Below are 17,394 nucleotides of genomic sequence, written 5' to 3' on the forward strand. Positions count from 1 at the left end.
ATATTTATCAATGTTTTGAACTAAAAAAATATTACTTGAAAAAACTAAACAAATAATGGTAAATTTAATTGAAAGACAAATTAGTAATTGGAATATATAATAATTGGAATTATTAATTGCTTGAAAAACTTTTCTCAGTGTACTGGCCTTCAGTCATAAAAAAGATGCCATTAAACAAATATTTAAAAAATATACTGTCTTTATGTTGTTTGTACATTAATTTGAAGATTGAATGTGAAATTATTGCAATATAAATGTATATTTAAAAACGTTAATGTTAACAGCACTAGTTTGTATACATTCTATTTCATTTCTAAAGTCTTTAATGTGGTGTAAATTATGTTATTTTACACAACGCAACATAAGGACGAGATGCCAGCTGTGTCAGCAGCGGTCGTTTTGTGCTGGAAACTCCTTTGCCTTGCATAACATAAATGGATTTTATTTGTTATAATACTGAGTGTAATTTAATTTGATGTTAAAATGTGTTCTCTAATCTCAGAGTCAGTCACGCCATCTCTCAGCTACGAGTGAAACGCGAGGCCATGGTCTAAAGTTCGCAGTTCCCCTGCGAACAGCAGCCCTTCACTGGCTCAGATTTTGCCGACACACCGGCACGAGGATTAGCACTAATTCGGTAAAAAGCTATTACAGACAATGATTGAGTACACTTAAATTAAAATGCTACTTTTAAATGTGCCTTTTTAATTTCTAAAATGCTTGTTAAATGAGTTTAAATGTATGTAATATTGTAAACTATGCTGTACTCATCCAAATAAATTAAATTTGTCTTGTATTTTGTCCATGGGTGTTCTTGCTTAATAAATATGTTCATCTTTTGATTATTGCTGTTGCCTATAGTAATTCTGTGTGATTTTTAATTTCCAGCCCATATTAAGCCAGCAATACAATAATTTTTAAACAATAGATGACTTCAATTAAACAACCCATCATGGTGGGTAAAAACGTTCAACCTAAAGAGCTGGGTCAAAATAACCCAGCATGTGTTCTGTCCAATATTTACCCAGCACTGGGTTGCCAAATAACCAAAGTTGGTTTGTTTTTAACCCAGCATTTTTTCTAACTGTCTAACTGTTTCCCCAAACTTTTTTTTAGTTGCGGCACCCTTTGGAAATTTTAACAAACTTGTGGCACCCTACAAAATAAATTTTGTCACAATATTTGAATTTCTAACTTCGATATGATACTTTGAAAAGTATAGATATTCGGTACAACGGGGAAGAACTACAGAATATAATGTTATACAGATATTTTTAATATTATAAAAAAAATGTGTCTATCAATGGTGGCAATCAGTAGGCTAATTTCTAATGAAGAGACCAATTTATATGACAGATTTGCTCACTCAGTGTTTTTTTTATTTTACAGTGGGGTAATTTTGGTGCAGTAGCACGAGATAGCTTGATTTCAAACTTTGAATTGAATAAAAAATGACAAGTAAGCAGTCAGTAATAAAATAAGAACAAATAAAGAAATTAATAATGATAGCAAAAATAAAAAATAACGACATGCCTTCGAATTAAATAAATTGCTTTTTAGTTTTTCAGGTAGGTCTAACAGTAGGGTTAAAATATTTAACTTTTTACTTAATTTTTTTTTACCAATTATCCAAATAATGTTTAATCCTAGAAAGCTATTATTATCAGAACACGCGAGCATAACATAGCGGTTAGCAGATAAATGAATGAGAGGGCAGCGTTACCAGAGTTGCCCATATACCCACACCATGTTACAGCACAGAAACAATACTGTACTACATAGATGTTTCCTGTCGGCTCAATTTTTGAGTGGACTTTGCTGTTCCGATTCGCATGAATGGTATACGAGTGGAGCGACTGAGCGCAGCGCACATGCATAGAACGGGATAATACGCAGAGGCGTCACACCCATAAGGTCACACCACGTGAAAGTGAAACCGGAGCGGTGAACTCATTTTCGGCAGCCGAAATTTCAGTGCATCTTTAATTATTGGCGACATCAGAAATTTATATTCTATAATATATGCTTTTTTGAACATTTTAGCAATTTAAAAATATTAAAAAAGGATTTTTTACACGGCACCCCTGCTCTCGACAGACGGCACCCCGGTTTGGAAACACTGGTCTAACAGATTAATCGCTTATGCAGCGCAGCGATTTTCATTTAATTGTACTGCAAGTATTGTGACAGTGCCACATAAGGGACATGTTTTACCACTCTATATAAAGCAGTATATTGGTGTATCATAGTTTTAATAGGTTTTACATGTTTCCTTGTCCATTTTAATCCTTTTAAATGTGTGTGTTTGTCTTTAAGAACTGAGACTCTCCTGTCATGCGAGCGATCTCCATATAAAGGAGCAGTGTGGCCCAAGGCCCTGTCCACACGAACGCAGTTATTTTTAAATAACATCGCGAGAGTTTTTTGCCACACGTCAGCATGACATCAGAGCAAGTCGGACGTAACTCTGACACTTTTCTAACCGGCATGCATCTCGCGGTGATCACCGATGACCGATTCTGCGCAGATTTTGCTCATCTCAAACAAGCCTTATATTGCCACCTGTTGGTTTGGCAATTGGCATGCTCTTGACAGTGCTTCATAGCATGCATTTGCGTTTTCACGTGGACAGAGATTTTTTTTTTAAAACAGAAGAAGGAAATACTCAGTTTATAAAAATACCCGTGTACGTGTGGACAAGGCCTAAGATAGAGGCCTGACACCTCACCCAGGAAGCAGGTCGCTATGTGTTTATTGCCTGAGTTGTGAAGGAACGCCTTGTGGATTTGTTTACCAACCAGGACTATTTTGCCCTTGCACTTTACTGGATTGTATATACACAGGTGGACACTTTGGACTAGTACACACGGATTGCTGTTGGACTGTTTTAGGGTATGAACTGAAAGACTCTTTTAGCAGTCTGACTATTCTCAATGTATAACGTGTTGTTTTAGTTCTGTGTCATTGTTTTGTGTAAATACATTATTGTTGTTTTACACCTGCCGTGTTAATGTCTTTAATCTGCTCACTCAACATTTAAACATTTTAAACAATTAATTGTTTTAAAAACTGTGTAGCCTTAGCTGATAAGGCTGAGTGTTACAGTATCAGTACATTATGGAGGCAGATGACGTTGATGGAGGAATTTGCAGCTTCAAGCCACAGTCACATTTTGAGCATGCAAAATTTTTTTAAATTTTTAAAAACTTAAATTCAACAACAAATAACAATAAATCCAATTTGCCTAGTTATACGATGCACTTAAAGTATGTACTCTTTTGGTGAAGAACAACCAAAATATAATTGCATCTTTAACAGACGCTCTGTTGCATAGTCACACGCTTCCAGTCACTGTAAACTGGCCTGTCAATCATCTTGACACAGTTAACATCCTTCACATTTCATTTCATTTAACTTCCTACCGTATTGGAGAAAAAAGCAGCAGCTTGTTAATCTGCCAGCCATGGGTATTTATGTGGAGATCTCTGCTCATATTTTTTACATGATGCATTTAAATGTTAACTGTCAAACAGATGTTTATAAAAGTTAACATTGTTGTTGCAGATGAAATATAAAACAGATACTTAACCGATGGTCGCACACATCTGCCATATTTGTAGTTTCATAACGCTTTATATTCTGAAACAAATCCTTTGTCAAAGCACAATGGATTGTGGGCAATATTATCTATTAATGTGTGTATTGATCCACACTTCAAAAATCTACCTGAAATAGTAGACCATCCGGGGACTTCTGGCATACTCTTTTCAACATACAATGCTTTGGGTATGGAATTATAAGTATTGTTTGACCGGTTCTTTAACTCGCAAACTACAATTACTGTTCATCAGTAGGGTGACAACCAGACCCATTGTACACCTAATTATACAAACATGCTCAGGCACAGTTCAGATTGCCTAAAAAGTTTGAGAACCACTGCCATATTCATATTAAAATGCAGACTAAGGCCCAATCCCAATTCTATTTCATACCCCTTCCCCTTGTCCCTTGAAACAGAGTGTCAAGGGGAAGGGGTGAAAATATTCCCCAAAGAAATGAGACACCACTACTGTTACACGTCATCTAGCTCCTACAATACACACAACCTATACTGGTGTGCATTAGAGCCTTTAATTACCGTTCTATATTAATGCGCTGCTTACTGACACACACATATTGGAGATTGCGCAGCTCACACATCCAGGAGCAAAGAAACTTGTCAACGCTGCCCCACGACTTTTATTATAACAGTTTAAATACTGAATCGCTACATTATATTTTCTAGCAACGAGAGGATAAAATCACTGTTTTTGAAGTAAACTCACTCATTGTAAAGAGAGATGCACATATGCGCGTACATGCAACTTTCATCTCTCTCTCTCTCGCTCTAATTGGCAATATTTGAGAAAAAGGTTTAGTGATTTCTAATTATTGGGGGCCCCCCCTCAATGTCTACGGTGGTTATATATTGTGGCACTATCGTGTAGTCAGTAATGATATGACGTTAGCAAACTTTAGAATTTTTTTTGCAAACATTTAACACGACCGTAAATATGAACACACGATTGAATGTAACATAAAACAAATGATTACTTTTAATTAAAATCTTTATTAATGCCAAAAATGCTTACATGTATGGGTCTTTTTGTTCGCTTGGGCAGCCATGTTGCTGCTGTAGCCGGTTTATGCTGATAATTCTCATACCCCTTCATTTGAAGTGTGGTCCTGAAAAATCTTTGTTTGAAGGGATATCTGGCCCATCCCCCTACCCCTACGCCTCAAATCAAAAGGGAATCGAGACACTCCTACCCCTTCATGTGAACGCGCAAAACAGAGGGGAAGGGATTAGTGTAGCAGTAAGGGGTAGAAATTGGATTAGGCCTAAGTGTCACTAATTAAACAAGTATATGTTCAGCTGATTGTAAAACAACTAGCGGCTATGGATATAAGCTGCCTTTTAATTAAAGAGACTAGAACAATCATGGCTGATAGTAAGATGTTTTGCAAATGCAAAGGAAACTAGACGCAAGAACAGCTGTAACTTCTTACTCAACTTGTACATGAAGGCTAATTACCAGCAACAGCCACACCTTTAGGATTGTTTGTGATTTGATTTTTCTGACTTAGTCCTCTTGACTACCCCTAACATATTTAGGAGCTGATTTCATCACTAAAATGCTAAAATACGAGTCCTAAAATTACGAATGACACGCACATTATTTTTTCATTAGTTTCTCCTAAATCAGCAAGTTAGGAGCTACTTTTAGCTTTAAGATGTTTTGTGAATATGGCCCCAGGTGTGTTAAACCACTCTTATTCCCTTAAACGCTGTAAGGAAAATGGTGTTCTTGTTTTAAATAGTGTCTACAATGTTGGGGATACAGATGTATGGGGCAGAGAAAGATTTCTACAGTAAGGTCTGAAAAGAAGGACTAAATTACAACAGTATAAGATGTTCAAGACAGGCTCTTACTCTATAGTCATATGTCGCTTCTGAGTTCTCATCACAGGCAATGACCTCTGGCGCCATCCAATAAGGAGTGCCAATGAAAGTGTTTCTTCTGCCAACTGTCCTGTCCAACTGAGCGCTCACACCAAAGTCAACTGCAAAAGGAGGACACAGTGATGTGAATAAAACATGAATGAAATGGCAAGTATCAAGATTATAGCAATTAGCAATTTTTCAATTACATACACAAAAACTATCTGTAGCTGTGCTTGCAAACCCTTGAAAGCTCTAATTAGACCCAAATTGGTTGATGTCACTCATCTGAAGTAAAGGGGTCATTCATTTCTGAAATCAAATTTTCTGATTTTTTTGACAAACAATTTCTAAAAGTATGGCAGTTTTTGATGTAAAGTAACAGTGGTGCAATAAAGTTCAAAAGTATTTAATTTATTAAAAGCAAATAAAAAACAATGTGACTCACCTAATTTCACCTCGGCATTCTCTGTTAACAGCACATTCTGACCCTTAATGTCACGATGGATGACATGGTGGGCATGCAAATGGGCCAGACCCTGAGAAGAAAAAGTGACTCTACATTAAACTTCAGATGTAAAAGTTACGGAAATTACACAAATTTCCACCCTTGAGGACAAACACTGAGTAAAAGAATTCAGTGAGGAGAAAGGTGAAATAGATTCAAAAGACTGGAGATGATTCTATGAAAATGAAAAGTCCTGAGAAAGTGTGTAAATGGAGAGCTGTTGTCACTCACTCTCAGAATCTCTCTGGAGATGTATGCAATCCAGTCTTCTTTCAAACTGTTGCCTTTGGTGTTCTTAACAAGGTCTGTTATAGATCCAGCACCACAAAACTCCATGACCAACTGCACAGACAGAAAAATCAAAGGGGGAAAACAACATAAAAAGGCATTTAAAAAGTTAAAATACTAATGTTGTATTTAAATTTCTTCTTAAGTTATATCTCATATGTTGCTGCTGCTTCTATACAAATGTAGCATCCTTATAGGAAAATGAGCCAGCCATCTCTAAACATAAGAACGTTGGAGAATCACGGGTGTGGGCTCGTTTGATTCAAAATGGCAAATAGTCTCTTAAAATCATCATAAAAACTTTAACAAACTCCTAGCAACCACATAGCTACCTGCTTGAACTTTGAGCTATCTGTTTAAACCTTTCAATCTTCAAGATTTTAAAACTGCTTCAAAATTTCTGGTCAGGCTTTTTGTCTTGACAAACATTTTTGAATTTAGAATTCTACAGTACATCAGTGAAATGCAATTTATTTAAATAGACAGTGAGGCTGTGAAAAACATGATAGATTTTCAGGTACCCACCCACAGCTGGTCGTCATGTCCAGGAGGACTCTTCTTGATAAAAGCACCATAGTATGTGGCAATGTTTCTGTGGTGGGAGTATTTCTTCAGCATGTTAATCTCAAGTTTAATCTCATCCTCCTCATCCTAAACCAAACACATCAACAGAAAGACACATCAAACACCAAAGAGGTCTGTTACTTCTAATTCTGTGTGGTTCAGATAGGCGGTCAAAGGAGGCAAACACTTTTTTTGTTGCTTTAGACAGGCGCAGGGAATTTTCTTGAATTCCCTCATTCCAGGCTATGTATTTGATGACTGACAGATGGGTGTCATTGTGCTCCACCACAATTTTACATGCATTTCTGTCAAAGACCCGTTTGAAATGTGGGTTATTTCTGTCAGCCATGTCTAAATGCAGCAAACCAATTCTACACCCTTAATTTCATTATATTTATTGCACATGCAAAACGTGTATGAAAACGGTGTATGAAGCTAAATGCACTGAAGAGAAAAGTCAGGCAAGGACTTTGCCTCCCCCCCTGGAATGGTACCATCTTTGATTTAAAGGAATAGTTTACCCAAAATAAAGAAAACTGTAACATAATTTACTCACATTCATGTTGTTGGAGACAAAACATTAAAGTGCACTGCAACCCTGACAGACAGGTGTGTTAACTTGGAACAAGGTTGGAAGTCTGCAGGTAGACCTTATATGATGGCATGCTATTTGAAAAGACAAACCCACTTTTTTATTATTATTATTTTAGCGTAAACACATTGCTAGACAGGTAGCGAAGACATCTAGTAACATTTAGAAATAATATCAATTAATATTTGGCTTAAATGTTCTAAGAATATGTAACAGAACAATGTGATTAAAGTGCATAAATTAAAGTGATTAAAGTGCATAAAAAAAAGAGATATAGGTCCCGTCTGTTTCTGATTAATGACAGTGGTGATGTTCTACGTAATCATGCTGCCCGGAAATTGAATAACAAATTTCTAAATATGCAGTAAGCCAGGGTTCTTGCCATTGCCCAGATTCGTGTACACAATGTACTGATTCACAAGCTCAGGAGCTGATTGAGATGCACCCAAGGTCTCCAGACTCACTGGAAACTTCCAGGCAAATGTGTTGGAGATGGCTGGTGCTAAACTCTGCACGACGTTGGTCCTCCAGGAGCAGGATTAGAGGACTGGCTTTTAGACATATTGGAACAGTACTTGGGCATTTTAATTTAGTATGGAAATTTAGTAGTATGGTTTAATATGGTCATTTATATTGTATTTCTGTACAGTAAGTGGGGGTGTCAGGACCAAGCAATTTGAAGGATGCATGGGATGTGTCCTCCGCGACTTTCAATCACCCACACAATCCTTTGTACCCATTCCATTGCATGAAAATAAACTGACAAAAAACGATTCAGTACTAAGCTTGTCTGAATTTATTATGAAATGTAAGACAAAAATAATGTTTTCAGACATGAAAGCATATATGTTATTTTTTGTTTTGATGTAAATTACTCACTAAACGCTAAACTGCCAATAATGTAAGCCACCGGGAGACTAGACGGCTGTGATTCATTGTATTGCATTAATAGAAAGCTAAATAATATAATGATTTGTAATACAAAGCATTTTTCCAAAACTAAGTTTTATTAGTATTTTTGTGCCGTGGCGGTGAGGGCGGGAACATATGTGACTTACACTTACTAGACTGTCTCATTGTAGCATTTAATGCCGAGGAGGACTCTAGCCTACAAGACTTTGAAGGACTGAGCTAGGAAGAACGCAGCCTTGGTAGGATGCAGCCTTCCGTTTGAGAAGCACCCAAAATGTACAGAGCGGTGGGTCCCCAGGACCAGGATTGAAAACCACTGCAGTAGAGCCTGTCCTTGTGTTAATCTAGACCCAGTTTCCTATGCCCAGACTCTGATACCAACCACTTTTATAATTGCAAAAGATCAGTAATATAGGGCAATATAATGAAATTTCAAAATATATATATATTTTTTTTTACCTCTGTGACATCCATGACTTTGATTGCCGCCAGCTGTCCTGTTTTGACATGTCGACCCTGTAAATGAAGACAAAGGATTAGTCAGCAGCCTTCACATAAGGGAAAATAATCTTACCTGGTCAAGTAGTACAGTAGGAATGTGTGACGGTTTACAGTTCCACCCAAGATTGATATATCTTTCTCATCTTTTATAGAGACTTCTTAAATCACTGGTTGTTTTTGTGTAACAGGAAAGTGGAAAAGATTTTATTTTTTAAATCCATTCAATAAAATACAATGGGGATTCAAAGTTATTTTGAAACCCACTGACTTTTACTGTATGGACAACAGTTAATTGCCTAGCAGCATTGTTGCAGCCACACAGAAAACCCTAGCAAGTATACAGAAATGTCTCAGACAACACTTAATACTTTGAGCTTTTAAAACTACTTAAACTTTAAACTGTGACAAAACCTTCAAACTTTTTAAGGGTGCTTCCTGAAGGACATCAAAGACTATAGAAATACAAAGACGGTTCACTCCTATACTTATGAATGGGAGAAACTGCAATGCACAATATAGCGGAATAGTCCCGCCTTCTAAATGAAAGAGCCAATCGCTGATTGGTAAAGTCATTGCGTCAGTGCAGCGGCCATTAGAAGCTCCGGTTCCCATTCCAGCCAATGCACAGATTTGTTGTTCAGATTTTGTTGTTGATTTGAAATATGTAATTTAATTGCGAGTTCAGCGAGCAGTTTGAGATTTCAGGATTACCCCATTCATTTAGATAGGACCTGGTCTTGTTTGAGCTGCCTGGAGGCATTGCAAATATGGCCGCAGAGTGAACAGACTTTCCTTGAAAGGGACTTTGAGGACATCTAATTTATGTACTTAATTGCACTGTGAGGAACGAGGACTGAGGAAGCTTCCAGAGGAGCTATAAAGGAGGATACACAGGTGTATCCTATGAGGAAGTGTATCTTACTAAAAAGCCTGATGCATATGGTTTATAAATTATCCTCTCCCTTCACATCTGTCACAATAATTTTAATTTATATTTTACCGTTGCAAATCTTTAATGAAGGTCATTTTTCATAATTTTTTTTTAAATCACACAAGACATTCTAAGAAAGAAATAGTTAGGAAGTAGCCTACATCACGTAATGATACCATATTTTCAATTCAAATCAGTCATATTTATCAAAAAAGGGAAATTAATATTAAAATAATATAATATAGGCCTAATCTCTCTAATAATATTTTATTTTATTTTATTTGCATCACTGGATGTTACTGTCTGTCATTTCTATTGTGAAAGAGTTGTCAAATATTAAACATTTAACTGCTTCCATCTGACCTTACTTCTTTCAGTTTCATTTGACATGAAATTCGTGCTTTACTTCTGTGAACAGTAAACCCCACCTAATATGATTTGACAGACCATCTCAATCATTGACATTGACTAGTGCAGTTAGACCCCTGAGGCCAAACACCCTAAAAATGTAACTTTTAAAGGGGTGGTAAAGTGTTTTTTTTTTTTCTAGGCTTGATTGTGTTTATGGGCTGCAATCTAACAGGTGTTAATGCTTCGTTTTTTTCACATAATTTACCTAAATTCTACATTGTTCTGACCCTTCTCTTATGAACGCTCTGATGATTTCCTGTTTTTATGAAGCCCCTCCCTCAGAAATACGCAATGGGCTCAGATGGATTAACTGGCCCAGTGTGTTGTGATTCGCTAAACCATCTAGTGCTCGCTACCACGGCAACCGTGTGCATGTCCATGTCTAACGCTTCTTGTAGTTATGTGAAAAATATCTGTCTGTCAATACACAAAGCGTACAATTGGAACACAATTTATTGATGGAGCTGACGAGCTGATGATCTGAATCAGGTGAGAGAGAGAAATGCAGAGGGCATGTGCAGAGGAGGGGGACATGAGGAACAGGATTAAGAACAAAAAAATCTGCACAAGAAACGAAATGCAAAGTTCAAGGTCCTTTGAAGACATTTTTTTCCTGGAGATTTACATCAAGGTGATAAAAAATAAAGTGCACTTACAAAAAAAATGTCTGTGCACACACAAAAAGCAAACGTTTCAGTCCTTACTGGACTATCATCAGTGCTAAAGATTACAACAACGGTTAACAAACACTAAGATCAAGGCACAAATCAGAGACATCAGATGCTGAACATGCAATAAATAGGGTAAACGTACCTATTAATCTCACCAAAATCTACATTGAGACATTTTTAGTTCACAAGATATCGGTTTCAATACTAAAACTTATGTTAAAATAAAATATTAATCTCCCGCACAATAATATTTCATTTTATTTTAAATGACAAAAACATTTCAGTTTAGATGTACGTCATTAAATGCAAACAGTCTGGCTGTGCTAAATTTATAGTGTCATTCAAAAGTGTCAGCTGAACGTGGACTAGTCTTGATGTTGCAATATGTTTTATTAAGTAACACATTCAAAAATCTAATAAAACAAACCAATAAAATATTTCATTCATGGCGAAGAACACAGAAACTAGCCTCATTATGAAGCCTCTTATTAAATGGATAATAAGTTCTTTATATTCTAAGCCTGGAATACACTACACAATATTTTGCCCCGATTTTCCACCGATTTACAGTCTGGAGAAGTTGACACTATTTGCCAAAGGTCAGATTCAGTCTGTAGATTTAAGCTGACATAATAGAAAAATCACATAGTATATGATGGTCACAGACTCAATTTTTTAGCTTTAGACTTTGATTCCATCCAGTCGGAGATCTGGATATATGTTTGATATATTCAGCCAATTTTAAAACCCATTTTTTTCATTTGTCCTGTGTCTCCTAGCAACAATGCGCACATTTCTGTGTGAGTTTATTGTGATCGGAAGGAATTGAAAGTCTGGTAGTGTGTGATTCTCAGTCGTTTAGTGTGTAACGGTGGTGGGCCCCAGAAAATGGTTTAAATCAATACTTAAATAACTAAATTAAAGTGTTCGGGCGCCAGACAGGAGTAAGCCTGTCAATATTTAAATAAACCTAGATAAGCTCTAAAAGCTACCGGTTACAAACCAAAATAAGTTTACACTCTTTTCAACAACCACACAAATAAAGAAATAAACAATAAATGCACAAGAAATCGAGGGTTTTAGTTCAAAGTACTATTTTATTTTCATGTACGCAAAGTACAATTGTCCAACAAAAATCATTAAATCACTGGTATACCTTTACACCTCGTCAAAGAGAGAGAGGGGAGAAAAAACAACAACTATTCCCTTATTCAATTCGATAGATTCAAGAGTCCAGTTCTCAATGGATATAACCACAAACATTCGTTTATGTCTAACGTGAACATAAACTGTTGAGAAATAAATCGGAGGTGGATGGATGTTAATATTAAAGTGACCGCATGTACCAGCTGCTTTCTGTCTTCAATTTTAATCCATAAAAACCAGAAAATAATTTGTTTGTCTTGGCTTCTTTTATGTATTTATTTATTGCTCTAACAAGAATCAATATTTAATGAAAACTATGCAATGTTATTTTAGGATTCTTCCATTTCTGATTCTAAACATCTACAAACCTAAAACCTGCTCTGTTATACTGTTGTTTGCAAATTGTTTATCGCGCAATTTAACTGATATCTAAAAATGTTTTATCATAATAAACTTGTTTGTTAGAATAGAGAATTACAGCGGACTATAACAAAAATTACCAGGGTTTGTACAAGCTGCTTAAAAAGCTTGAAGTTGCCTACTTGTCTTTTACTTTTTGAAGTGTAAATCCTAAAAAAAAAAAAAAAAAACGTAGAAACAACCATTTATGAAAAGGTGCTTGACCTATTGAAAAACAATATGAATGAAATTAGTGTTTAATTTTTAGTAATGACAATTTTTATTGTCATAAAAACCTTAATTACAATGCAAAATAACAATTGTCTATACAAAATATTATGAAAACAATAACTCTTCTACTTTTTTCATAATTATATTGTTTATATATTATAATTGTTAAAAAAAACATTTAACAAGTCACATAATAATCAATCATCACTGCTTAAAAATGTAAGTCGAAAATTAATGCATGAAATAATATACAGAATCAGTAAATTTGAGTTTAATGTGGGTATATTATCAGTAAACTAATCATTAAACATTTGTAATCATTCAAAAAATATTGTCCATTTCATCTTAATGTTGTTCAGAGATGAAGGCCATAATGCTAATGTTGTCCTCACGAGGGAGCCACAGGATAGCAAATCCTTCAAGATCTGTTCAAGTGACTAAATAAAGCAATGCATATACTGTGGTGTGAAAAAGTGTTGGCCCCCTTCCTGATTTCTTATTTTTTTGCACCACTGTAAATTCATTATATTTTCATAACCTTTAATAAAGCCCAATATTAAGTATACAAAAACTGTAATCTCCTAAATATTGATAGACCATTACTTTTTTATCTTAATTGTAATGGTATTGACAATATATTTCTCAAGTTGTCAGACATTACTGAAAAAGTGAAGGGACATTATGTTAGTTACCTATTTTCATATTGTGCATATAATAGTACTCATAATTTACTTGAAAAGAGACACGTCCATTGTGTAACTGCTTCATCTACACAAACCATCGTGCTTGTAACCCTAATGATCGCCTTGAGTTAAACCGCATTGTTTCAGTTACCTTCTGTGTCGTAGCCAACAATGCTTCAGGGACAGGACTTTGAAATAGCAAACAGACTTATTTCGCATCCAGCTAACCAACTCTGTCGAAGCTGTTGTCATAGCCTAGGCTTTTTATTTGAATAGAAAATAGCAATGGTCCATAGAAAAATACTGTTGTACATTTTTTTTTTGCAGCGGGGCAGCTCAAGAACACTGGACACACAAGTACTCTGGCTCTTTTGCCAAGCCAACATCAAAGTTAGTTCACTATCTTTAGCTTCTAGTTAAGTTGGCTTGAGAAATCCAACTTACTGAAATGCTATTTAAACTTCTTATTATTATAAAGTTGGCTTGAGAAAGCCAACTTACTGAAATCAGACTTAAACTTATTATTAAGATGGCTTTTTCTGAGACTAAAATTTCTGACTCTAACTCCTCCAAGAGCTTTAACTCTACAAATTCCAAACTCAGCCCAGATCTTCAGACTGATCTCACTTAGTGTGATATATCTTTTCTAACTGATCAGACTTACGGTTTTCATAAAAATGAAGATTAAAAATCTCTTCCCGGGTACCCTAGCAACTGCATGGTAACACCCTAGCAACCGCATAGCAATACCCTAGCAACCACCCAGGGTACTCTAGCAACCACACAGCAACACCCTAGCAACCACCCCAGGTACCCTAGCAACCGCATAGATACACCTTAGAAACCACCCAGGGTACCCTAGCAGCCGCATAGCAGCACCCTAGCAACCACCCTGAGTACCTTAGCAACCACCCCGGGTACCCTAGCAACTGCATAGCAACACCTTAGCAACCTCCCCCGGGTACCCTAGCAACTGCATAGCAACACACTAGCAACTGCCCTGGGTACCCTAGCAAATGCATAGCAACACCTTAGCAACCACAATGGTTACCCTAGCAACCATATAGCAACACCATAGCAACCACAATGGATACCCTAGCAACCGCATAGCAACACCCTAGCAACCATCCCGGGTACCCTAGCAAACGCTCTAGTAACCACCCCAAGAACCCTAGCAACCGAATAGCAACACCTTAGCAACCACAATGGTTACCCTAGCAACCATATAGCAACACCATAGCAACCACAATGGATACCCTAGCAACCGCATAGCAACACCCTAGCAACCATCCCGGGTACCCTAGCAAACGCTCTAGTAACCACCCCAAGAACCCTAGCAACCGAATAGCAACACCTTAGCAACCACATGGGTATTCTAGCTGCTGCATTTCTATATCTTATCTATCTATCAATTTATTTATCTTGTTAGGATTGCGCTGCCTACAGTGTGTGATGCATGGTTTGCGAGTGGTAGTGATAGTAGGTATCTGGAAACACATAGTAAGAATTGGTTATAAAAACTGAAAAACAGAAGGGAAACTAGTAGGAAAGAGAATGATTCAAAAGTGATACTTATGTCCCTTGCCAGTTTCCCTGCTCGGTGGAGTCGAACAGTAGAGTCGATGGTCTTTACACTCTTCGGTCTTCACACGAGGAGAGCTTCACACGAGTGCTGCCGTGGTATACTAAGCTTTTTATATTCGTCGAACGAAACTCAAATTGAATTCAGCTGGACACAATTTCCTGTTTATCACAACAAATGGCGAAGCAAAGCGCACGTCACTGACAAGGTACGCGATACAGTACGAGACCAAATGCGATTTCAGCAGGTCTCCACACAGTAAACAAAACAAGCGTTTCCTAGCAACGACAACTGCGCTAAACACTGAGACAAGAAATAAATACACTTACAAGATGCTTTTAACTTCTGCTGATTGACTGCTTATCACAAATAAGCATTTCTTTACACTGTTTTGCTGGCGCTTGAACACTTTCCTGTTTATCACAACAAATGGCCAAGCAAAGCACACGACACTGACAAGGTACGCGATACAGTACGAGACCAAACGTGATTATCAACACCTTAACAACCACCCGGATACCCTAGCAACTATCCAAACCAACCTAGCAACCACCCCGGGTACCCTAGCAACCGCATAGCAACACTCTAGCATCCACCCCGAGTACCTTAGCAACCGCATAGCAACACCTTAGCAACCGCATATCAACACCTTAGCAACCACCCCATACATATTGTATAGTGTTGCTATAAGACCATTTCAAAGACGTAAACAATAACAAAGGCGTTGGAACGCTACTGCGCATGTCTGGTCCTGAAGCATTTCCGGTAGCGCCATTTTTAAATCTCAGATCTGTCAAAACAATCATGTACTTTTTAAGTGTAGCGAAAAACGCAACAGTAGCGGTATTACATTTTTTTTTTTTAAATAAACAGTTATTGGAATTACCCTTCAAATATGACTGAGGCGCAAACTTACAAAGACATTTAAAAATAGTCTTCCGGACGGCTCTGATTGATGCTGCGTGCGTGTACACGAGAGATGGCGGTAAATGCATATCGCAGTCTAGATGCAATTAACTCCTTAGCGGAAAGCTTGGGATCATTTGTTCGTTGTCACATGGTTAGTGCAAATTGTCACATGACCAGAGCAGTTTATTTCTTGTTTGCACCATGAGATGATGGCTGCATCAAAGCTGCAAAATGAAAGGCTAGTAAAGTATGTTAACAAAGATATGCCAAAGACTTTTGGTACACATTATTTTTAGGGTGTCTAGTATTAATATATGAATTCACATTTATTCAGTTTTGTTGAGTGTGGTCATAGAATGAGTAAACACTTTTCCCAAAAATATGTAAAAATTAATTATTGATATTTCAAAGGAATACTAATGACCCATCATGTGGATATTTTCATGTCTGAGAAAAATTTGGGATTAAATAGGTTAATATGCGATTTATTCCTGTGATCAAAGCTGTATTTTCAGCATCATTACTCCAGTCTTCAGTGTCACATGATCTTCAGAAATCATTCTAATATGCTGATTTATTATCAGTGCTGGAAACTGTTGTGCTGCTTAATATTTCTGAGATAATTTTAGGATTTTTTTTTTTAAGAATAAAAAAAAAACAGCATTTATTTAAAATAAAAAATGTTTTGTAACAACATGCACTACTGTTCAAAAGTTTGGGGTCAGTTTTTTGTATTATAATATTAATACAATTATTCAGCAAGAATGTTAAATTGATTTTAAAAAAGTGATAATGAAGACATACTGTTAGGAAAGATTTCTATATTTTGAAAAACCCTGCCAGGATTCAATCAATCAATCCTGTATAAAGTATCACAGGTTCCAGAAAAAAAATATTAAGCAGCACAATTGTTTCCAACACAGACAATAACCAAGTATCATATCAGCACATTAAACTGATCTCTGAAGGATCATGTGACACTTAAGACTGGAGTAACGGCTGATGAAAATTCAGCCTTGCATCACAGAAATAAATATCAAGAATATTAAAACAGAAAACAATTTTTTTTAAATTGTAATATTTCACAATATTACTGATTTTGTCTATTTTTGATCAAATTAATGGAGGCTTGATGAGCATAAGAGACTTCTTTCAAAAACATAAAAAATAGTAATGTGTCCAGACATTTGACCAGTACTGCACATAAACAAAAGACATCCTCTCGCTTTCAACTGTTTCCAACAAATTTATTAATATGTGATCAATATCAAAAGCAGCAGGCTGGCCATGAGCAGCTTTACATTGCATTTCATCCTCAGGTTCTCAAACACATCTGGGTGTTCATAGGGTCACATGTGGTTTGGCACCAGCTGTCTTTCCTGTAGCACTCACTGTCTTAGGTGTCTTACATTACAGATGATGGCTTTCCTAAAGACAAAAGTAGAAAAATAATTATATAATTTAATGCACAATATTTATAAATAATACTAGTATTGTATAATACATCAGTACATGTTGGAATTAACATTGGACAAGCATAATGAGTGATGAAAAATGTTTACCATTAGCTTTTGTAAACTACTA

At 36.4% G+C, this 17,394-nt stretch overlaps 1 protein-coding gene across 2 annotated transcripts in view; it reads right to left on the minus strand.

Moving 5' to 3' along the window:
* The window catches only part of LOC107588849 (mitogen-activated protein kinase kinase kinase kinase 4-like), a 114,573-nt gene that overhangs the window by 92,086 nt on the left and 5,093 nt on the right, over positions 1–17,394 (minus strand). For both annotated transcript variants that reach the window (XM_016277088.1, XM_016277087.1), the window contains exons 3-7: positions 8,806–8,862; positions 6,804–6,929; positions 6,222–6,332; positions 5,931–6,021; positions 5,474–5,604 (exon numbers count right to left, since the gene is read on the minus strand). In XM_016277088.1, the coding sequence (XP_016132574.1) occupies positions 5,474–5,604; positions 5,931–6,021; positions 6,222–6,332; positions 6,804–6,929; positions 8,806–8,862 (516 nt within the window). The remainder of the gene's footprint in view (positions 1–5,473; positions 5,605–5,930; positions 6,022–6,221; positions 6,333–6,803; positions 6,930–8,805; positions 8,863–17,394) is intronic.

This window comes from Sinocyclocheilus grahami, unplaced genomic scaffold (assembly GCF_001515645.1).
Source record: "Sinocyclocheilus grahami isolate Dianchi unplaced genomic scaffold, SAMN03320097.WGS_v1.1 scaffold108.1, whole genome shotgun sequence".
Classification (NCBI taxonomy): Eukaryota; Metazoa; Chordata; class Actinopteri; order Cypriniformes; family Cyprinidae; genus Sinocyclocheilus; species Sinocyclocheilus grahami.